General features: G+C 43.4%; 1 protein-coding gene across 15 annotated transcripts; it reads left to right on the top strand.

Annotated features, from left to right (window-relative positions):
• The first annotated feature begins 12,844 nt into the window (after window positions 1–12,844).
• On the top strand, window positions 12,845–24,508 carry LOC109768492 (zinc finger CCCH domain-containing protein 36). Of its 15 annotated transcripts, none has more exons than XM_073500147.1 (9): window positions 12,869–13,277; window positions 15,434–15,560; window positions 15,727–15,926; window positions 16,030–17,390; window positions 17,476–17,644; window positions 21,366–21,510; window positions 21,736–21,817; window positions 24,156–24,187; window positions 24,280–24,508. In XM_073500147.1, the coding sequence occupies exons 1-5, from the start codon at window positions 13,127–13,129 to the stop codon at window positions 17,503–17,505; spliced, it is 1,869 nt and encodes a 622-aa protein (XP_073356248.1). In that variant the 5' UTR covers window positions 12,869–13,126; the 3' UTR covers window positions 17,506–17,644; window positions 21,366–21,510; window positions 21,736–21,817; window positions 24,156–24,187; window positions 24,280–24,508. The 15 variants fall into 15 exon arrangements, 14 of the variants coding, with proteins under 14 accessions (XP_073356256.1, XP_073356248.1, XP_073356241.1 ...); XM_073500140.1 differs by lacking the exon at window positions 24,156–24,187 and adding an exon at window positions 21,916–22,205; XM_073500139.1 differs by adding an exon at window positions 21,916–22,205 and having other exon boundaries at window positions 24,156–24,508.

The raw sequence follows: 24,508 nt of genomic DNA, 5'->3' as shown, positions 1-24,508 counted from the left end.
ACGATCTTGATGTACCACGAGCTTTGTTAATATAGTTGGATCATATGGCGTTCTTTCCTCTCTATCTTGTTGTGATGAATTGAGTCTTTCCCTTTGAGATTTCATTATTATCGAATTGAATATTTTGGATTTGAGAATACTTTATATATGTCTTGCATGTGGATACCCGTGGTGACAATGGGGTATTCTATTGAGTCACTTGATGTATGTTTTGGTAATTAACTTGCGGATTCCTGAGGTGACAATGTGGGTAATCTAGGCACATAGGTTGATACACATTTTCGTCTTACTTTCTTCGATAGAAACTTTGGTGTACTCTTTGAAGTTCTTTCTGTTGGATTGAATATTATGAATATGAAATTGTTTGATGCATATGGAATAATTAACTCACGGATACTTGTGGTGACATTAGAGTATCTAGGTGACATTAGAGTTGATTGATGCGTATCATATGGTGTTATTTTAGTACCAACTGTAGGGTTGTTTGTGACACTTATAGGGATAACTCAATAGATTGATCGGAAAGGATAACCTTGATGTGGTTTGCTACCTACAACAATTTCATCTTATGTTCTCCGCTACTGATAAGAACTTTGGAGTGATTCTTTGTCGCATGTTGAGGGACGGTTATATGATTCAATTATGTTAGCACTGTTGAGAGATTACACTAGTGAAAGTATGAACCCTAGGCCATGTTTCCAAGCATTGCAACACTGTTTTTACTCACTTTTGTTACTTGCTACCTTGCTGTTTTTATTTGTTCAGATTACAAAAACCTATATCTACTATCCATTATATACTTGTATCACCATCTCTTCGCCAAAGTAGTGCACCTATACAATTTACCATTGTATTGGGTGTGTTGGGGACACAAGAGATTTCTTGTATTTGATTGCAGGGTCGGTTGAGAGAGACCATCTTCATCCTACACCTCACACGGATTGATAAACTTTAGGTCATACACTCGAGGGAAATTTGCTGCTGTCCTACAAAACTCTGCGCTTGGAGGCCCAACAGAGTCTACAAGAATAAAAGTTGCGTAGTAGACATCAAACCCAAAATGCATTTATTAAGGAGAGGTTCATCATGGATGGTGTGGTTGTTGGTAATCGTAGCATAATTTAAATTTTTCCTACGCTCACCAAGATGCATCTATGGAGTCTACTAGCAACGAGGGGAAAGGAGTGCATCTACATACCCTTGCAGATCGCGAGCGGAAGCGTTCCAATGAACGTGGATGACGGAGTCGTACTCGTCGTTATCCAAATCACCGATGACCGAGTGCCGAACGGACGGCACCTCCGCGTTCAACACACGTACGGTGCAGCGACGTCTCCTCCTTCTTGATCCAGCAAGGGGGAAGGAGAGGTTGATGGAGATCCAACAGCACGACGGCGTGGTGGTGGATGTAGCGGGTCTCCGGCAGAGCTTCGCCAAGCTTCTGCGAGAGAGAGAGAGGTGTTGCAGGGGAGGAGGGAGGCGCCCAAGGCTGTAGGTTGCTGCCCTCCCCCCCTTTATATAGGCCCCCTTGGGAGGGGGGGCCGGCCAAAACCCATCCAGGGTTGGGGGGCGGCGGCCAAGGGGTGGAAAGGGTTGCCTTGCCCCCCAAGCCAAGGGGGAAGTCCCCCCACCCTAGGGTTCCCAACCCTAGGCGCATGGGGAAGGCCCAAGGGGGGGCGCCCAGCCCACTAGGGGCTGGTTCCCTTCCACTTTCAGCCCATGGGGCCCTCCGGGATAGGTGGCCCCACCCGGTGGACCCCCGGGACCCTTTCGGTGGTCCCGGTACAATACCGGCAACCCCCGAAACTTTCCCGGTGGCCGAAACTTGACTTCCTATATATAATTCTTCACCTCCGGACAATTCCGGAACCTCTCGTGACGTCCGGGATCTCATCCGGGACTCCGAACAACTTTCGGGTTTCCGCATACATATATCTCTACAACCCTAGCGTCACTGAACCTTAAGTGTGTAGACCCTACGGGTTCGGGAGACATGCAGACATGACCGAGACGCCTCTCCGGTCAATAACCAACAGCGGGATATGGATACCCATGTTGGCTCCCACATGTTCCACGATGATCTCATCGGATGAACCACGGTGTCGAGGATTCAATCAATCCCGTATGCAATTCCCTTTGTCAAACGGTATGTTACTTGCCTGAGATTCGATCGTCGGTATCCCAATACCTTGTTCAATCTCGTTACCGGCAAGTCTCTTTACTCGTACCGTAATGCATGATCCCGTGACTAACGCCTTAGTCACATTGAGCTCATTATGATGATGCATTACCGAGTGGGCCCAGAGATACCTCTCCGTCACACGGAGTGACAAATCCCAGTCTCGATCCGTGCCAACCCAACAGACACTTTCGGAGATACCCGTAGTGCACCTTTATAGTCACCCAGTTACGTTGTGACGTTTGGCACACCCAAAGCACTCCTACGGTATCCGGGAGTTGCACGATCTCATGGTCTAAGGAAAGGTACTTGACATTGGAAAAGCTCTAGCAAACGAAACTACACGATCTTTTATGCTATGCTTAGGATTGGGTCTTGTCCATCACATCATTCTCCTAATGATGTGATCCCGTTATCAACGACATCCAATGTCCATGGTCAGGAAACCGTAACCATCTATTGATCAACGAGCTAGTCAACTAGAGGCTTACTAGGGACATGGTGTTGTCTATGTATCCACACATGTATCTGAGTTTCCTATCAATACAATTCTAGCATGGATAATAAACGATTATCATGAATAAGGAAATATAATAATAACCAATTTATTATTGCCTCTAGGGCATATTTCCAACAGTCTCCCACTTGCACTAGAGTCAATAATCTAGTTCACATCACCATGTGATTAACACTCACTGGTCACATCACCATGTGACCAACATCTAAAGAGTTTACTAGAGTCCCCAATCTAGTTCACATCACTATGTGATTAACACTCAATGTGTTCTGGTCTGATCATGTTATGCTTGTGAGAGAGGTTATTAGTCAACGGGTCTGAACCTTTCAGAACCGTGTGCTTTACGAATATCTATGTCATCTTGTGGATGCTACCACGCGCTATTTGGAGCCATTTCAAATAATTGCTCTACTATACGAATCCGGTTTACTACTCAGAATCATCCGGATTAGTGTCAAAGTTCACATCGACGTAACCCTTTACGACGAACTCCTTTCCACCTCCATAATCGAGAAAATTCCTTAATCCACTAGGTACTAAGGATAAGTTCGACCGCTGTCATGAGATCCTTTCCCGGATCACTATTGTACCCTCTTGACCAACTCATGGCAAGGCACACTACATGTGCGGTACACAGCATAGCATACTATAGAGCCTACGTCTAAAGCATAGGGGACGACCTTCGTCCTTTCTCTATCTTCTGTTGTGGTCAGGTCTTGAGTCTTACTCAATACTCACACCTTGTAACACAACCAAGAACTCCTTCTTTGCTGATCTATTTTGAACTCTTTCAAAATCATGTCAAGGTGTGCTGTCTTTTGAAAGTATCATCAGGCGTCTTGATCTATCTCTATGGATCTTGATGCCCAATATGTAAGCAGCTTTATCCAGGTCTTCCTTTGAAAAATTCCTTTCAAACAACCCTTTATGCTTTCCAGAAATTTTACATCATTTCGGATCAACAATATGTCATTCACATATACTTATCAGAAATGTTGTAGCGCTCCCACTCACTTTATTGTAAATACAAGTTTCTAACAAACTTTGTATAAACCCAAAAACTTTGATCACTCCATCAAAGCGTATATTCTGACTCCGAGATGCTTGCTCTAATCCATGGAAGGATCGCTGGAGCTAGCATACCTTTTAGCATCCTTAGGATCGACAAAACCTTTCTGATTGTATCACATACAACCTTTCCTTACGAAAACTGGTAAGGAAACTTGTTTTGACATCCATATGCCAGATTTCATAAATGCAGCTAATGCTAACATGATTCCGACGGACCTAAGCATCGCTACGGATGAGAAAAACTCATCGTAGTCAACTCCTTGAACTTGTGAAAATACTCTTTGCCACAAGTCGAGCTTCATAGACGGTAACATTACCGTCCATGTCTGTCTTCTTCTTAAAGATCCATTTATCTCAATGGCTTGCCGATCATCGGGCAAGTTCACCAAAGTCCACGCTTTGTTCTGATACATGGATTCTATCTCGGATTTCATGGCCTCGAGCCATTCGTCGGAATATGGGCCCACCATCGCTTCTCCATAGCTCGTAGGTTCATTGTTGTCTAGCAACATGACTTCCAAGACAGGATCACGCATTACTCTGAAGTAGTGCGCATCCTCGTCGTCCTACGAGGTTTGGTAGTGACTTGATCCGAAGTTTCATGATCACTATCATAAGCTTCCACTTCAATTGGTGTAGGTGCCACAGGAACAACTTCCTGTGCCCTGCTACACACTAGTTGAAGCGACGGTTCAATAACCTTATCAAGTCTCCACCATCCTCCCACTCAATTCTTTCGAGAGAAACTTTTCCTCGAGAAAGGACTCGTTTCTAGAAGCAATTACTTTTGCTTCCAGATCTGAAATAGGAGGTATACCCAACTGTTTTTGGGTATTCTATGAAGATGCATTTATCCGCTTTGGGTTCGAGCTTATCAGCCTGAAACTTTTTCACATAAGCATCGCAGCCCCAAACTTTTAAGAAACGACAACTTAGGTTTATCTAAACGGTGTCGTCTCAACGGAATTGCGTGGTGCCCCTTTTAAAGTAAATGCGGTTGTCTCTAATGCCTAACCCATAAACGATAGTGGTAATTCGATAAGAAACATCATGGTATGCACCATATCCAATAGGGTGCAGTTATGATGTTCGGACACACCATCACACTATGGTGTTCCAGGCGGTATTAATTGTGAAACACTTTCCACAATGTCTCAATTGTGTGCCAAACTCGTATCTCAGATACTCATCTCTATGATCATATCACAGACATTTTATCCTCTTGTCACGACGATCTTCAACTTCACTCTGAAATTACTTGAACCTTTCAATAATTCAGACTAGTGTTTCATCAAGTAAATACACTCAGCATCTACTCAAATCATCTGTGAAGTAAGAACATAACGATATCCACTGCATGCCTCAGCACTCATTGGACTGCGTACATCAAAATGTATTACTTCCAATAAGTTGCTCTCTTGTTCCATCTTACTGAAAACGAGGACTTTCAGTCATCTTGCCCATGTGGTATGATTTGCATGTCTCAAGTGATTCATAATTAAGTGAGTCCAAACGATCCATCTGCATGGAGTTTCTTCATGCATATACACCAATAGACATGGTTCGCATGTCTCAATCTTTTCAAAACGAGTGAGTCCAAAGATCCATCTATATGGAGCTTCTTCATGCGTTTTATACCAATATGACTCAAGTGGCAGTGCCACAAGTATGTGATACTATCATTACTATCTTATATCTTTTTGGCACGAACATGTGTATCATGGCGATCGAGATTCATTTCAGGTGCAAGACCATTGAAGGTATTATTCAAATAAACAGAGTAACCATTATTCTCCTTAAATGAATAACCGTATTGCGATAAACATAATCCAATTATGCTCAACGCAAACACCAAATCTCGATGGTAGAGGGAGCATTCGATGCTTGATCACATCAACCTTGGAAACACCTCCAACACATATCGTCATCTCACCTTTAGCTAGTCTCCGTTTATTCCGCAGCTTTTATTTCGAGTTACTAACACTTAGCAACCGAACCGGTATCTAATACCCTGGTGCTGCTAGGAGTACTAGTAAAGTACACATTCATATAACGTATATCCAATATACTTCTGTCGACCTTGCCTGCCTTCTCATCTACCAAGTATCTAGGGTAGTACTGCTTCAGTGACCGTTCCTCTCATTACAGAAGCACTTAGTCTCGGGTTTGGGTTCAACCTTGGGATTCTTCACTAGAGCAGCAAACGACTTGCTGTTTCATGAAGTATCCCTTTTGCCCTTGCCCTTCTTAAACTAGTGGTTTTACTAACCATCAACAATTGATGCTCCATCTTGATTTCTACTCTCGCGGTGTCAAACATCGCGAATAGCTCAAGGATCATCATAACTATCCTTGATATGTTATAGTTCATCACGAAGCTCTACTAGCTTGGTGGCAGTGACTATGGATAACTATCACTATCTCATCTGGGAGATTAACTCCCACTCGATTCAAGTGATTGTAGTACTTAGACAATCTGAGCACATGCTCAACGATTGAGCTTTTCTCCCTTAGTTTGCAGGTTTAAGAAACTTGTCAGAGGTCTCATACCTCTTGACGTGGGCACTAGTCCGAAATCCCAATTTCAGTCTTCGGAACATCTCATATGTTCTGCGACGTTTCAAAAAACGTCTCTCGTGCCACAATTCTAAACCGTTAGCATTACTCACTGAACTATCACGTAGTCATCAAAACGTGTATGTCAGATGTTTCGCAACATCTACAGACGACGCTGAGGTTCAGCACACCGAGCGGTGCATTAAGGACATAAGCCTTCTGTGCAGCAATGAGGACAATCCTCAGTTTACGGACCCAGTCCGCATAATTGCTACTACCAACTTTCAACTAAATTTTCTCTAGGACCGTATTTTAAACAGTAGAACTAAAGCGTATGACATAATTCGCAAAGACCTTTTGACTATGTTCATGATAATGAAGTTCATCTAATTATGAACTCCCACTCAGATAGACATCCCTCTAGTCATCTAAGTGAAACATGATCCGAGTTTAACTAGGCCGTGTCCGATCATCACGTGAGACGGACTAGTCAAGATCGGTGAACATCTCCATGTTGATCGTATCTTCTATACGACTCATGCTCGACCTTTCGGTCCTCCGTGTTCCGAGGCCATGTCTGTACATGCTAGGCTCGTCAAGTCAACCTAAGTGTATTGCGTGTGTTCCGAGGCCATGTCTGTACATGCTAGGCTCGTCAACACCCGTTGTATTCGAACGTTAGAATCTATCACACCCGATCATCACGTGGTGCTTCGAAACAACGAACCTTCGCAACGGTGCACAGTTAGGGTGAACACTTTCTTGAAATTATTATAAGGGATCATCTTACTTACTACCGTCGTTCTAAGCAAATAAGATGCAAAAACATGATAAACATCACATGCAATCAAATAGTGACAGGATATGGCCAATATCATCATGCTCCTTTGATCTCCATCTTCGGGGCACCATGATCATCTTCGTCACCAGCATGACACCATGATCTCCATCATCATGATCTCCATCATTGTGTCTTCATGAAGTCGCCACGCCAACGATTACTTCTACTTCTATGGCTAACGCGTTTAGCAACAAAGTAAAGTAATTTACATGGCGTTATTCAATGACACGCAGGTCATGCAAAATAATAAAGACAACTCCTATGGCTCCTGCCGGTTGTCATACTCATCGACATGCAAGTCGTGATTCCTATTACAAGAACATGATCAATTTCATACATCACATATATCATTCATCACATCTTCTGGCCATATCACATCACATAGCACTTGCTGCAAAAACAAGTTAGACGTCCTCTAATTGTTGTTGCTTGTTTTTACGTGGCTTGTATAGGTTTCTAGCAAGAACGTTTCTTACCTACGTAAAACCACAACGTGATTTGCCAATTTCTATTTACCCTTCATAAGGACCCTTTTCATCGAATCCGTTCCGACTAAAGTAGGAGAGACAGACACCCGCTAGCCACCTTATGCAACTAGTGCATGTCAGTCGGTGGAACCTGTCTCACGTAAGCGTACGTGTAAGCTCGGTCCGGGCCGCTTCATCCTACAATGCCGCCGAAACAAGATACGACTAGTGGCGGCAAGAAGAATTGGCAACATCAACGCCCACAACTGCTTTGTGTTCTACTCGTGCATAGTAACTACGCATAGGCCTGGCTCATGATGCCACTGTTGGGAATCGTAGCATAAATTAAAAATTTTCCTACGCTCACCATGATCCATCTATGGAGTATACTAGCAACGAGGGGAAAGGAGTGCATCTACATACCCTTGTAGATCGCGAGCGGAAGCGTTCCAATGAACGTGGATGACGGAGTCGTACTCGCCGTGATCCAAATCACCGATGACGAGTGCCGAACGGACGGCACCTCCGCGTTCAACACACGTACGATGCAGCGACGTCTCCTCCTTCTTGATCCAGCAAGGGGGAAGGAGAGGTTGATGGAGATCCAACAGCACGACGGCGTGGTGGTGGATGTAGCGGGTCTCCGGCAGGGCTTCGCCAAGCTTCTGCGAGAGAGAGAGAGGTGTTGCAGGGGAGGAGGGAGGCGCCCAAGGCTGTAGGTTGCTGCCCTCCCCCCCTTTATATAGGCCCCCTTGGGAGGGGGGGCCGGCCAAAACCCATCCAGGGTTGGGGGGGCGGCGGCCAAGGGGTGGAAAGGGTTGCCTTGCCCCCCAAGCCAAGGGGGAAGTCCCCCCACCCTAGGGTTCCCAACCCTAGGCGCATGGGGAAGGCCCAAGGGGGGGCGCCCAGCCCACTAGGGGCTGGTTACCTTCCACTTTCAGCCCATGGGGCCCTCCGGGATAGGTGGCCCCACCCGGTGGACCCCCGGGACCCTTTCGGTGGTCCCGGTACAATACCGGCAACCCCCGAAACTTTCCCGGTGGCCGAAACTTGACTTCCTATATATAATTCTTCACCTCCGGACAATTCCGGAACCTCTCGTGACGTCCGGGATCTCATCCGGGACTCCGAACAACTTTCGGGTTTCCGCATACATATATCTCTACAACCCTAGCGTCACTGAACCTTAAGTGTGTAGACCCTACGGGTTCGGGAGACATGCAGACATGGCCGAGACGCCTCTCCGGTCAATAACCAACAGCGGGATATGGATACCCATGTTGGCTCCCACATGTTCCACGATGATCTCATCGGATGAACCACGGTGTCGAGGATTCAATCAATCCCGTATGCAATTCCCTTTGTCAAACGGTATGTTACTTGCCTGAGATTCGATCGTCGGTATCCCAATACCTTGTTCAATCTCGTTACCGGCAAGTCTCTTTACTCGTACCGTAATGCATGATCCCGTGACTAACGCCTTAGTCACATTGAGCTCATTATGATGATGCATTACCGAGTGGGCCCAGAGATACCTCTCCGTCACACGGAGTGACAAATCCCAGTCTCGATCCGTGCCAACCCAACAGACACTTTCGGAGATACCCGTAGTGCACCTTTATAGTCACCCAGTTACGTTGTGACGTTTGGCACACCCAAAGCACTCCTACGGTATCCGGGAGTTGCACGATCTCATGGTCTAAGGAAAGGTACTTGACATTGGAAAAGCTCTAGCAAACGAAACTACACGATCTTTTATGCTATGCTTAGGATTGGGTCTTGTCCATCACATCATTCTCCTAATGATGTGATCCCGTTATCAACGACATCCAATGTCCATGGTCAGGAAACCGTAACCATCTATTGATCAACGAGCTAGTCAACTAGAGGCTTACTAGGGACATGGTGTTGTCTATGTATCCACACATGTATCTGAGTTTCCTATCAATACAATTCTAGCATGGATAATAAACGATTATCATGAATAAGGAAATATAATAATAACCAATTTATTATTGCCTCTAGGGCATATTTCCAACAGTGGTTCTCTTGCATGAGACACCACATGAGATGAAAACTAAGAAAATGAGAGCTTATGACAAGGTCAAGTGGCCCTTTCTGTACCAAATGATGCAAGCTAAAGGCTTTGGTGATGTTTGGTGTGACTGGGTGATGAAGTTGGTGAGAGGAGGCAGAGTTGCAGTCAAAGTCAATGACCACATTGGGCCATATTTCTCAACACACAAAGGGGCGAGGCAGGGAGACCCACCATCACCTTTACTGTTTAATATCATTGATGAAGGTCTGGCAAATCTGGTTAAGAGAGCTCAGGAGCATGACTGATATCTGGGCTTATGCCACACTTGGTTAAGGATGGGCTGACTGTTTTGCATTATGTAGATGATACTATATTTCTGCTTGTGGATGATCTAGAGAAAGCTAGAAATTTGAAATTTGTGTTGTGTGTTTTTGAACACTTGTCTGGGTTGAAGATAAATTTTCACAAGAGTGAAGTTTTGGGGGTGTAGAGGAAAAAACATGCCTACATGGAGATCTTCACATGTAAAGAAGGGTCTCTTCCTTTGTTTTACTTGGGGCTCCCTGTGGATGACATAAGATTGAGTAATACATAGTGGGACCCAGCCGAGAGGAAATTTGAGAAAAGGACGACTGGCTGGATTGGGAACTTGTTGTTAATTGGAGACAGGATCACTTTGGTGAATTCTTGTCTTAGTAGCATCCCACTGTACATGCTCTCCTTTTTGGAAGCACCAAAGGGGGTGTTGAAGAACATGGATGCTAGCAGAGCCCGGATGGTGTGTCGGGAAACACTAGAGAAGAAAAGATACCACCTAGTTAACTGGCAAACCGTCTGTGTGTCTATAAGCTACGGGGGTTTGGGCATTCTGGATCTTGAGGTCATGAATAAATGCCTTTTAATGAAGTGGTTGTGGAAACTTGAGAATCCTGAAGGGCTATGGCAGGAAATGCTGCAAAATAAATACCTATCTGAGAGTACTTTGGCTTCGGTTAGAGATGGTTGCTCTCATTTTTGGCAAGGTTTGATGAGGTCAGAGAGCTGTTTCTTAGCCTGACCAAGAGGGTAGTTGGAGATGGTGCCAGAACTCTGTTTTGGGAAGATGTGTGGCCTGGGGATAAAAAGCTGGCAGAGTTGTTCCCGAGGTTATACAACATTTCCTTTGATAAGATGATTACTGTGAAAAATGCCAAAAGTTCTGGCTGGGCCAGTTTCACTTTTAGAAGGACATTGCATGGTGAATATTTGAGACAATGGGAGGAATTGACAAAGCTAATGGATGAAGTGGAATTGAGTTATGAGAAAGACAAGATGCTATGGTTGCTGAATAGCAAGAATAGGTTTGTGGTGAAAGGACTATATATGTTTCTCAAATCTTATTACCTGGTGGCTTTTAGAGGGATTTTGGAAACTGGAAGTTCCCCTTAAAATTAGAGTCTTCATGTGGTTGCTTATTAAGAGAAGCATACTTACTAAGGAGAACTTGATCAATAGGGGGTGGACTGGGAATGAAGAGTGTTATTTCTATGGGTGCAAAGAAAACACTGATCACCTGCTCTTCAAACGTGTTCTGGCCAGGTTTGTCTGGCAGGTGGTGATGTGCGCCTTTGATCTAAAAAGAACCCCTGACGGGGTTGGTGATTTAATGGGAGACTGGATTCAGTCTTTCCCTAGGAAGTATATGAGGGTAGTCCTCATTGGAGGGGGGGAGGGGTTACTATATGCTGTGTCATATGGAAGACAAGAAATAGGGCTTGTTTTGATAAGATTTACCCTGATGATCCTGCCTTTGTTGTATATAAACTATGCTTTTTTTCTAAAGTCTTAGAGTATATTGCAGAAAACCCCAAACAGAAACGCAACTGAGATGGGTGTGGCTTGCATCAGGGAGGTGTTGCGAGAGGTGTTCTCTGGGAAGCGTGGCTGGAATCCCGTGAGGAGAAGAATAAGAGTTGGATGATGGTGATTAGGCTGCGTATACATGTGTTTGGCACGTGGATGGCCTCCTTGTGGCGTTGATTGCGTTTTAGCTTTTGTAATGGATGTTAATTTGGTCTTGTTGTGCCTGGGTGTTTTTTTCTGGACATGTTGTGCTCCGCCTGCGTGTGGTAGCCCTTGCTTAGATGTTTTCTTCTTTATTTTCGGTTAACATACTTTTGTAGCTTGTGTGGCGGTTTCTTTAATGGAAATCGACGAGGGAGGCTCATTGTGTCAACAAAAAGATTATCTTCTATTTCCTTAACCTCCTGTCTATACCCGGTTCGCAAGGACTTCTCCTTAGCATCACGCAGCTAGACCTTAAGCTTCACTATCTGCCATCGGATTGATCCAAAAATCGTTCGGCTCCACCTTTGCATGTCATTGGTGACCCTACCCAGTATGCTACACATCCCACCAAGACCCGCTTGGTCCTGGTTAGCTGATTGCCTCATATAGCTCGTGCCGGGTCCATGCCTCCTCATAACTTAATCCCCTCTTCCTGCTTTTTATCTCTCGTGACCGGTGTCATCATAGCACGAATAAGAAGGGTAGTTTGTTCAGATTCTTCTACCAAAAACGCGCTCGACACACGTATCGGGAACCATTTGCAGAAAGTCGTCATTACATGTGGATCAGTCTAGCCTGACTTGAATATTTTCCTCCGCGCCTCTTTTACCATCCCACGTAAAATGGATATCCCAAAAAACCGAGGTATGCCAAGCCGTCGTCGGCCAAGCAATCCCTGGAGCCCTCCATTTTCACACAACTTCGTGGGTTCCCTCCTTGCCGTTCCACTTGGAATAATACCCTACTAAAATCACCCACGCAAAAAAACCCAGGTCTGCCAAGCCGCCGTCGGCCAAGCAATCCCTAGAGCCCTCCATTTTCACACAACTCCGCGGGTTTCCTCCTCGCCGTTCCGCTTGAAATATTACCCCATTAAAATCACCCGCGCAAAGCCCGTTCCGCTTGGAATAATACCCCGTTAAAATCACCCGCGCAATTTCTGAGATAACAGACAGCATCCCAAGTTTTCATCCTCTGTTTTCCGAAGACGTAGTAGTGTCCCATGGCGAATGTCCGGGGCACCTTGCGAGTTTCAAGTGTCAAAGCCGAAAGCTGCACGATGTTTCGTGCTGGGAGCAATGAATGAAGGCCTTTATTGATGGATTTGCGTCCCGAAATATACCGCCGGGACCGCCGAATTAGCAGAAACGCAAACCCACGCGCGCAGCCGGCACCGGGACGCACGGCCCTTTATAGCCGGCCACCCCGTCGCCGTGGCGACCGAAACGCGATGCGAGGGCAGCAGAGATAGGAGAGGGGAAAGAAACTGAAGCGACCGAGGTTTTGCCCCCAAATCCCCCCACCCCCCCTCACGCGCACCTCGCCGCCGCCGCCCCCGTCCCCTCCCTCCCTCCCTCCACCAAACCCTCGTCGCCGCCGCAGCGCAGCGCAGCACCGTAGTAGGCCCCCGATGGCGACCGCCGCCGGCCCCGTCGGCGGGCTGTCGGCGAAGGACGAGATTAGGGAGGTGGAGATGGAGATCATGAACCCGCCGGAGGAGGCGGCGGAGCGGGCCGGGCTGAAGAGGGCCTGGGGCTACGCGAACGCCGGCGCTTCTCATGGTATCGCCCCTCGATCGCCCTTTAATCGCATGCTCTACCGGTTAATGTACTTCCTGTGCTCCTAGTTTCGGTGCGTGATTGCTTTGAAACGTTAGATCTGTGCAGGCGAGGCGCGGATAGCAAGATCCGGTGGGGAAAATGCACATCTTGTATGTGATTGATTATTGATTGATACTCGCTAAGTTGTTTTGCTTGTGTAGGAGAGGTGCTGGGTAGTTGATCTGGCATCAGGGGGTGTTGGAGATCTGTTAGAAGGCGAGAAATTATGCATGTAGTTTTCTAGGGTTTGCCTTGGAATGCTTGAATTGCATAACTGAGCCTTTCGCGCCTTTCTTTCAACGGTAGCTGTTCGCGCTTGTTTATGTTGCTGGCATTGCTATGCTATTTTAGGTAGATGGGTTATTATGAAGTTCTGTTGCTGACTATGGTTGACTTGATGACTTGTATCGGTCTATGCTTGTGACGTCATTGGTACGACTAGTTGCTATACGACAAGGAGCTCGACGCATGTATTTAAGTAGGTGAAGCAGCTCGTGCAGTATAGCAGCAACTAGATCGTAGCTCGACACAATGTTAATGTAGTAGATCAGTGGAGCAGCTTGTCGTGTTGTTTGAGGCACTTTTTTGCCGTTTCTGTATATCCTAATAGATTACGCCACCACGTGGATATAGCTATCTAGGGCAGTTGGTTGTGAAGTTGCGTGACGCAAGCGTAAACAATTAGTTATAAAATTCTGCCTTTCATGAATGATTAATGGTTCAGATTCCTTGTTTTTGGTTTTTATTAAAAACAAACCCGTTTTTATCGCTTTAGTCAACCAACGGCCTAGCACAGTAAATGTTGAGGCAAACCCGGATGTTGCTAATTTTGTCGAAGGAACGTAGGAATATTTGGTTGACCATCAAGTCAACCGATTGGCATATATGGTGAAGTGCTTTCTTATGCTTATCTTGTGATTACTGCTGTGCTGATGTTGGGGAGAGGGTCAATTGTTTTTCAGTCTATTGCTCATGACAAGAGTGCGGTTTTGCAGGCTTGCATACTGATATGCAACAGGTTTTCATGGCATGTTACGACTCATAGTCATAGGTCCATCTTGAGAATTATCTTGGTTTACATTTGATTAGCTCATCCCTCACAACCTTGTGGTTCACAAATATAAGGATGAAATGGACAAGTCCAATGGCCTTCTCATTCGTAGCAGGGAAGGCTTGTTTTCAGTCATGAGAATTGTATTAAGCGTATTGTTGTGAATATTGGAGTAGAGAAGGAAGAAAGACCTTGGTCCCCGCAGACCTTTCTATTACGGTCGGACTTCTTATAATTTCCTGGAATCTTTCCTAATTCTCTCCCTTCTAGTCTTATAATAATTACTTATCCTTTCACTTGGACTCCTTGTGTACCATTATTCTTGGCAGAATTGGGCTCCACAAATAACAGCAGAAGCTTTTCCAAGTTGCTACTCTTGCTGTCATTGCCCATTGCCCAATACATCCATAACATGTATGTACCAAATTTGGCCCGTATCATGCTATAAGCTATCACTAACTGATTTGTTTGCTCCTATTGTATCCTCTGATTCCAACCCTATTTACTTATCATTGGTTTTGCCATGGTAAAGCTAACACTCTATGTGGCCTTTTTTATTTGGGACCATTATATCCCATATCCCATGATCGTACCATTCTTCTATGTCCATTTGTTGTTTGCTTAAATCAATAGAAGCTTTTCAGCCTCCAGGGTTCAGTCAAACTGGAAAATAAACATTGAAATCCTGAACTTCAGTCAACAGTAGTTGGTTCTGGAGTCAGTCATAGGGATCTTCAATCAAATTTGTTTCTTACTCCTAGGAAATCTTGCATGGAATGATTCTCGTCAGTGATTGATGTATTGTAATGGTATAAGTTAGCAGCCTGCTGGACTAAAAAAAAAATCCTTTAGGTGTATGTCGGCTACATTGTACAAGTATCGGGTTTCTGCTATTTGGAGCCTGTTAACAGTTTCTTTGAGATTAAGCGTTTTAATTGATTGGTGGAATATAGAATGGCTAGTACGAATAAGTTGAATATAGGTATGAATTTTGTATGAAGATCACTAAGATGAATTGGTTGTATATGTTGAAACTTGGATCTCATTATAACCATACATTTTCTAGGTTTTATTGGAGTGACTACTGCTGAAAAGGAGCCAACACTCCTGCCTCATAACAATGTCAAATATCTGAAGAAAGCTGGCAGTGGCAATCTTCTACGTCCGGATATGCCAGATACTAATGCTTGGAGGTACATCTATTATTATTGCTACTTCTGTGTGCACTAGGAATTTTGAACCTTTGAACAATATTTCTATCTTTGCGGTGGTGTTTGATGTAAGACATATGTTCTTTTATCTTACACTTCTTAAACAGTCATTTGATTCACTAATTCACTCAACACATTCACAACCTAGATTTAGTAGCTCATCTCCTGGTGGAGATCTGGGGAGCAAAACCAGAACCCCTACGGGTACCTTTAATGCTCAAGGCCAGTGCAAGAAAGGAAATAATTGCACTTCTCCTCATGGAAGAGAGGGTTCTGGTTTTTGTAACCTGTGGAGTCAAGAAGAAAATGCTGGTTCACTCACATCAGTTGGTTATGGGAAACATAGAGGTATGAGATTTTTATAGGATAATCTTTAAAGAATATCTTGCAGCCACAAACTTTTGATTGCTCTATAAATCTAAGTACTTTTGATTGCTCCACCCGTGCTCAGGCTCTGAAGAAGGATTTGAAGCACAATGTGTATCCAACTTGAATGATCTGCACAACTATGGGCGATATAGGACCCTCATTCAGTCTTATGGCGAAGATCATAGGGGGCTGGCTCATAACTCGCCCAACCTAAATATTTCAGAGGAGAGGTCTTGCAGAACTGATAATTTCTGGACTACAAAGCCTACCCCTCCTGTAAATGAGCTGGTGCAGATCTCAGTTCAAGGGAAAAACCACAAACCTAGTCTCATGGGACACCATATTAGTTTGCCCTCTGATAGCTACTTGGATGGCAGGGGAACCTTAAGTAGATTGCATTTAGATGGAGAAAAGCTGTTGCCGGATCTGAATGTGGCCAAAGCAAGCAGCCTAAGTGATTCTCATGTCTCTGATTATTGGCATCGACCATTTTACTCATCTGTTTCATTTGACTATCCCCAGTATGGTGAGAAGCGATCTGCTTATGGTGGACCAACAGAAAATCTTCCTCACAAACATCAGAAAGAACATAGTTCAAGCTTTGCCTCATACAGCTCAAACAGTATAACAGGGTTCAGAAGTCCAGGCCACAATAGCTCTGTTCATTCCTTGGGTAGCCAACCTTCTCGAGGAATTACTCACCCAGGAATGCCGTCCCTTCATCAGTTAACACCTGGTATCGAGAAATTTGGTCTCCATAAAGATGTATATTTTGACAAGGGCTGTGGTACATCTAGGCCTGGGTTACGTGCAAGCAGTTCATGTCAGCCTGAGCACCTTTCCCCAATCAAGGATGACCCTTGGGTAACTTCAGTGCCTTTTGTACCTCTTGTTGAGTTTCCCAACAGTGCATCACCTTCAAATAGTCCATATGACCCACTTGCTGACAGTATGGACCCTCCCAAAGTTGAGAGTGGCAATATTCTCAAGTCCTCCAACATATCCTGCAGCATTTCAAGTCAGCACACTGCTGGGAATGGTGTTATAGATGGAGATATCAACAAATCATTGATATATGATAAGTTGGCAAGGAATATGTCGGCAAAAGGGTCAAATGAGTTTGCAGGCTTGGTTGCACCTGGTAAGGAACGCTCTAGTCTGGATGGCGATACTTTGGTGAAAGCTTTTGAAAGAACCAAAGATGGAGCAATTGACGAGAAAACGAGGGATTATTTCCGTATTCATTTGGCAGAACATGTGAAGGAGTTGCTGAAACCTATTTGGAAGGAAGGCAAACTGAGTAAAGATGCTCATAAACTGATAGTAAAAAAATCTGTTGACAAAGTTCTTGCTACAGTTGACCTGCATCAAGTACCAGCTACTAAAGAATTGATAACTGATTATATAACCATGTCTGGAACAAAGATTGAAAAGCTTGTGAAGGTAAAAAACTTGAATATGCAATTCAATGATGCACATAGCCGTTAACTTTCCTATGTTTGATTCCAGTCTATTTATTTTATGTCAGGCATATGTTGATAGGCATGGTACAAGATGAGATCCAGACTTGTAAATGCTGAGCTCCATCACCATAGATATGGGCTTTCAGCAAACACCTTTCCGATGTGATTAATCTGCAGTCCAATGTTGCTAGGCCTGATCTGCAGTCCAATATTGCTAGGCCTGATCTGCAGTAGGTATTGAGTTGCATAACCCTGGCTGGTTTACAGGCTTAGTCAGACTATGCAGTAGTACTTTATGGTGGAGTTTTAATTTAATGTATGCCTGTTAGCTGAGAGGACATCTAGTGCAACCAATGTAGAAACCTTGCTGCATGTGTGGTTAATCTATGGACTGGTACTTAAATAGTGTTGTTGAATCTGTTTGAAGTATTCATCTTGCTTAAAGTATAGTGTCATCGTTGTTCATTTTGTTTGGTAAGTAATCATCTTGCAAGATGCAATATCTACATAACTTGTTGTGCTTGATTGGGGGAGATAGAAGGAGCAACAATTTGTTGTGGAACAAAAAAGCACAGGAGATGTGCCAAAAAAACAAGGAGGGGGAGGGGGGGGGGGCGCAAAAGTGCACAAGAGATGTGTGTGGTAATGGCAAAGGGGGGGGGGGGGGGTGAAGTGCCATGCAATGTCCTAACTACTAGAATGATAGACAAAGTGTACTTTTATCTGCTCTACCGACTGGTAAAAACCCTGCTCTGCATAGCATGGACCATTATCACAATATACTAAAATACCATGAGTGTGGAATATTTATACTCATGTTCCATGTTTCACCTCTTGGATCAATGGCCTTTGGCAATCTAGATCATTGTTAGGATGCTATTGGGTTGCACAATGAATGGACGAGTTGAGATGCAAGGTATAGAGAGAGAGAGGAAGAGGGTATTAAGCTATACAAGGAAGAAGAGTTTGGTGACACAAATTGGTAGGGCGTTGTATGCATCTTTGTCAGTGTTGTTAGGTGATGAAATGATCCGAGTAGCGTGACGATCAATTGTTGTCTGATGAGCATTGGAACCATGGCTTAGGGCTCGGAGGAGCCAAAAATGTAGAAGAATGTAAGGGTAGTAGGAAGAGAGTAGTTCATGAGAGAGGTATCCATGAGCATAGCGGCTGCTTTACTCGTCTTTGGTTGTATCTGCACGTCAACAAATACTAAGGGGAAAGGTGACATAACTAGGGGCTAAGGGCATCACTGCATCTTCACCTTCATTAAGTGCATGAAGACAAATACACCGAACATATCTTCACCCTCATCAAGAACTACTACTAGTAGGTGGATAGGAAGATTGAACCAGATTGATATTTGTCTATGAGATCAAGTCGATTGCCCAAATATCCCAACCCTAACAGTTGTGCGTGTGATCGGTAGCGATTTGTGCTATCGGAGAAACAACTAGTAGGTGGACAGGAAAAACACAACAATGGCTTCTTATGGACTTGCGTGTTAGATCAACCATATTGATATGCGCCTATGAAATCAAGTTGATTGTTCAAATTGCCCTAACACCTCGAGTGTTAACATTCAATGTCATATCCTCAGCTGCAAGGCAACAATAGGTATGAAGCAAGATAAGTCCAAGGCCCGAGCCAGCTAAACAAAGCCGTTTTCCACCTGAGCTTGTAGCATTGTAGCCAAGTGATTCCAAATTGTAACTTCGGCTATTAAGTAGTTGTGCGTGTATGTGGAAATCGGTGTCGATCAGATAAATAACCTACACGGGTTGAACTTAATGCTGTTGTTGATCTTGTTGTTAATTGGAGCATGTTCTGGTGCACATAAGAGTTCCTCTAGGGCATAAATGCTAGTATGGCCATTTGGTTTGATTGAGAATTGCTTTCAAGGACCTTAAAGCAAGAGTTGTCGAAGACCTGGGTGGTCCAGAGTGGGCCCAACCTCTATGAGGCTTGACAAATTATTTTTAGCCGTCGATCCTCTTTCGTTGTTCTTGCGTTTCCTTGTGAGCTTGCAGGATCATGAAGCGTCGGCTCATGCAGTTTAGTGGATTCATTAATAGTTTGGGTGAATTTTCATCACAACCGGATGCAGTACCCCGTTATTTTCACATAGTTGAGACTAGGTACATGGTATGACATCGTACAATGCCCCATTTCACTATTATCTTTCCACAAGTTTGCAAGTCTAGCGGTCGACCCTTGTTCAATGTTCTTGCCATGATGCTGGGAAAAAGACTTGCACAATAACTAGGCGAGAACAAGAGAGATAAATAGCCATACCCTTACTTAATGATATGCTACACCTACTTGACATTTTCAAAATTAGTACAGAAAAGGTAGAGTGGAAACATTACAATAACTACACTCTTCATTCCCTAGATTGACAAGTACTTTAAAGCAAATAATGTTAGGGCCATGGCTAGAGATAGTGAAACAGAGGGAATATATTATTGATATTGCATTCTTACTAGCAATTGGTTTTGTGGCCAGGTAGTTAGGGTCGTTTGGCCTGGCTTCACTCGGATCATGATCACTTCTCTAGCTACTCAACCTTTTTCTGTGACCTGTTCGACCCACGGTCTTGGTAACTATCAGTACATCTCTCCTTAGGTGGCGGGGTGGGACCTTGGGTTTGGCGAAGGGCTAAGCAACTGTCTTTTAGAACACCGACTCCTCATAGAGGTGTGCATAACCTCTTAATAAATGCACTGGTGATTCCATCAATGCAAGTTGGCTATTGTCTAGAGAACATATTGTGGAACTTTGAGAGTGTCGTGTACTGAAATACATGTTATTTTATATGTATGTGTTATAGAAAAAAATGCATAAAGGGGATGCACTTGAGCCCAAAGGACAAATAAAGCAGATATACTTAAATTTGACCTAACCATGCTCTAAAAGCCAAGAGCATCTTAAGTGAAGTCCTTACTTTCAACTTTCAACCACAAGAAATTTTGTAGAACCAACTAAATACCAATTATATTTCACTTAATAATGTTTACCATCTTTCTTATGCTTATTTGAGTTCTTCCATTGGGAGATATAACCTATGCACCAAGACACTAACCACACACAAGACCATTAAGAGGATTTTGTATTTATATACTCCCTCCGTCCCAAAATAAGTGTCTCAACTTTGTACTAACTTCAGTACAAAGTCATACTAAGCTTGAGAGAATTCCTTATTTAACATCGTGTTTAAATTTTATGCCCTATTGACATCGACAAATGATTTCTTCCCTATCTAACACCAAGTCTAAATTTTATGCCTTTTATGACACTTCTGTCTATTTTAAGCATAAATTACACCTGAAAAGGCCCTTTTGCCCCTCATGAGTATGAGAGAATTCCTTACTTAATATCATGTTTAAATTTTATGCCCTATTTGACATCGACAAATGATTTCTTCCCTATCTAACAACGAGTCTAAATTTTATGCCTTTTATAACACTTCTGTCCATTTTAAGCATAAATGACACCTGAAAAGATAGGGGCAAAAGGGTCTTTTCAGGTGTCATTTAGGCCCAAAATGGACGGAAGTGTCATGAAGGGCATAAAATTTGGACTCATTGTTAGATAGGGAAGAAAAAGTTTTTCAGTGTCAAATAAAGAAAGGAAATTTAAGATAGTGTTAAATGAGGAATTGTTTCGTTATATATCATGGAGGCTTTTCTATAAAGATAAGTGAGTTTTGAGCTTTCTTTTGTCAGTGAATTCTTGTGGACCGAGCTTGGTTGAGCTAGGGCCTGATTTGCTTGATTCACAAGGAACAGAATAGATTTTTATCGTAGAATATATTACCTGCTCCTGAAACATTAAAAGATTAAAGTCTTCTTTCTCTTGCCAAGAAAACTGCATCTTGCTGCCAAACTGATTGTTGAGGTTTGATATTTTTGTTTGCCTGTTTCTTGAATCTTGATAAATGGTTTCTCTTTTGCAGCCAACCTGAAGTGAAGTGGATTCAGGGTAGCATTCAATTTTGCATCTTTAAGGTTGCCAGATATTAAAGTCGTCTTTGAGCCTATTATATCCTCATTTTATCATCACTGATCAAACTGATGAGAGCTGCCAGAACATGCAATTGGGTATATGTAATTACTATAGCTCTTTTCTTTGGTGTAACGAGAATATTTCCTTAGCTTGCGGTTGTCAATATGTGAATTCATTCTTCTTAGATTTTGCTCCAGCGAAAATCTCATGTTTTCACTTCTACTTCTTTCAGGAAATAGCAAACTATTCATTCCTTCTGTTATGTACTTGTACTCTTTTACATTTTGCTTGACACGCTCCACTATGTTGTTTTTCTGCAGAAACAAACAGTTCGCCTCATTCACCTTCTTAGATTTTTTATGGCCTGTACTGCTTAATTCCTTGGCCCATTCTGCTGAAAAGGTATACCATACTGTTCCTGTATTACTATGACCCTAAGGCACAAAGTATTAAGAATGTCTCTTTTGATGTTATTTTTCTTCTCCAAAATGGCAACGTAGGTTCTGTTTCTGGACGGAATGGCGTTCCAGATTGGAATGCTAATACTAAAGAGTGTCCATGTCCTGACTCGTCCATGAAGTGGTCCGACCTAACCTCTGCCCTCAAATGCCTATGCTCACCCAAGCTTGTAGATCACAAATACCGTCAGGCTGGGCTCTGCTTCCCACGGGAACTGATGCTTAACTCAGCCCTGCTCGGCGGGGCAGCTGGCTGCCCATCTCCATCGCCCGCCTCATGCTTACTCTGTCTGCCTCATCCTCCGTGTTACATTCTTTCCTCCAACAGCAAGGTGTGGCTTGGCTTTCGGTTCTGTTTTGCCGGCGAGAATGGTGAAGGCTTTGGTTAACATTTAAGATCAGCATTAAAACAGGCTTCTACTGTGCAGCCTGTGTTATATCAGTAAATAAATGGAATTTAATTTCAATGCCACTAGTTGACTCTGAAACTATAAATGTGACATTGCTTTTCTCCCATTTATGAGAATGCCATATCAAAGATTAAAGAAAATGGAGTCACAAATGCAACCAACACAACCCTCTACACTTACATCCCAGGCTACACAGCCCCTACAGTAAGATGCAACAAACGAGAGCCAAACTAACAATCTTAACCAAACAGGTTCCAACACAATAAGTAAAGGCAGGACAAACAGGTCTGTCTATATTATGTCTTCCGTTTTTGCTATGCTGATGTATTGACCAGCCTGGACTATATTGGTTCGGAAACTACCTCATTAACTCATATTGACCCAGCTTGTACTAGTCACTGGAGCACATGCCCCCACCACACAGCCCTCTCAATTGTGTGCTCTACTCACCTCCCGATTGAATCCCCTTCTCCAAAATCCCTTGCCAAGTTCAGTGAGTCAGGCGAGGCTGCAGCACAAGCTTCCTTGGTACGGACGTGGCATGTGTAATTGAGCATGACTGACGGCTGGCTCTGGGAATGGAACCAGACGGTGACGTGGGTGCGTGAGTGGGGACAATGGCTGGCTGCGCGCGTGGAACCAGGTCAAGTGAGGGGCCTAGGCTCGTCTTGGAGGTTCCCACTAAATATACAATCCTTGCTCATGGCCTGAAGTATGCCTAGATGCTGATGGGTGTATTGTATCCTGCTTGTGTTAGCTTATGGATTCTATATATATAGCATAATTGCATTAAACCTGATGGACTATGGATTCATAAAACCTTGTTATTATGCTTACTAAACTGTGCATTGTAGATACTCCAGTTGTAGCAAACCTCAGAATCTCAGTACATTATGGCTCAAGAATTTTACAGTATTGCTGTATGAACTGACTACATTAGCTCCAGGGTTGTAATGCATAAATTTATAACAATTCTGCGTCAGATTCAAGCACGAAAATCTTCTCCTGGTAGCTAGCTATCTTTTCTGTACCCTCTGTTTTAGAGTCAGGTAATACCAATTCCTCCCTGCCCTTTTGCTCTTTGTAGACAGCTAACAAACGGTATTTAAGGCTTTTTACCTATTTTCATCTCAACCCAGGCTGTTTTGACCAGCCGGTAGCATCACTGCATGGCAAGAAAGAAAGAGAAATGAGTTTGGTGAATGGCATTCCTAGTGGCATTGTCATAAATAAATCTACTTGTACTAATAAAAGCATGAGTTTGGTGAATCCAAATAATCTGAGCCATCCAACCACCTATATCCAACGTCTCACGCTGCTCCAATGATGTATCTATCACATCATCAATAATTTGGAAAAGACATTAATTGCATTAAACACAATTAATATTGAAATCAACATTAATTATGGTTAATTTTGGAAATAGTATTACTGCCAAACTAGATGTGCGTGCACATACACGATTAGTAGTATATTATATTACATTATATATATATATATGTACCTATATTATATTACATTCTATCATAGCTTGCCATAGAACTATATATATATATATATATATATAGCGGCTAATATCAACATGCGCTGCACGTATGCATTTAGTAGTTGACATAAATATTCCATAAATAAAATGTATGCATGTGTGGGGCTTAAGACCCCAGTACAACCACCGAAAACACAAAGCTCAAGGCTGTATAAAATTAACAAGGTAGGGTCTTAGCTTGTCTTTGACCCTATTAACAAGTAGGCCTAGATCAGATTTGAGGCACCTCCAGTAGATCCTTGGTGGGGCAATTCCTTCCAGACTCTTGTAATTATGTTCCTTGCATCCAGAATTTAACCACAGGACCATAATTTAATTGCTTACAGGGCTGCTAATCATATTTCATTATCTGATGAAGGTACTAACTAAAGAACCTTTTGGTAGTATGTCAGCTATCACATATGTGAGGCATATATAAATGCTTGCTCATCTGCAACATGTCTTGTGCAGTCTGGGGGTGCTAATGAGGATGACAAGGTTTTGGCTTCTGCTAGTTGATGCATCGCACCAAACCTGAAGCTCAACATTGCTTTTGTAGAGTACCTGTACCTTTTCTCGTGTTCAAAGCTTTTGTAGTCTCCTTCAAAAGTTGTTGATGTTTGTTGCTTCCTGAATCCTGACGGTCTGTCGTTTTGCTTCCGGTTTTCTGAATAAAGCAGGGTGTGGCTTGTTCAAGAAA

The sequence above is a fragment of the Aegilops tauschii genome, chromosome 1 (assembly GCF_002575655.3).
Source record: "Aegilops tauschii subsp. strangulata cultivar AL8/78 chromosome 1, Aet v6.0, whole genome shotgun sequence".
Taxonomy (NCBI): domain Eukaryota; kingdom Viridiplantae; phylum Streptophyta; class Magnoliopsida; order Poales; family Poaceae; genus Aegilops; species Aegilops tauschii.
Note: the sequence above shows the minus strand (reverse complement) of the source record. Positions and strands in the feature narration are given on the sequence as shown.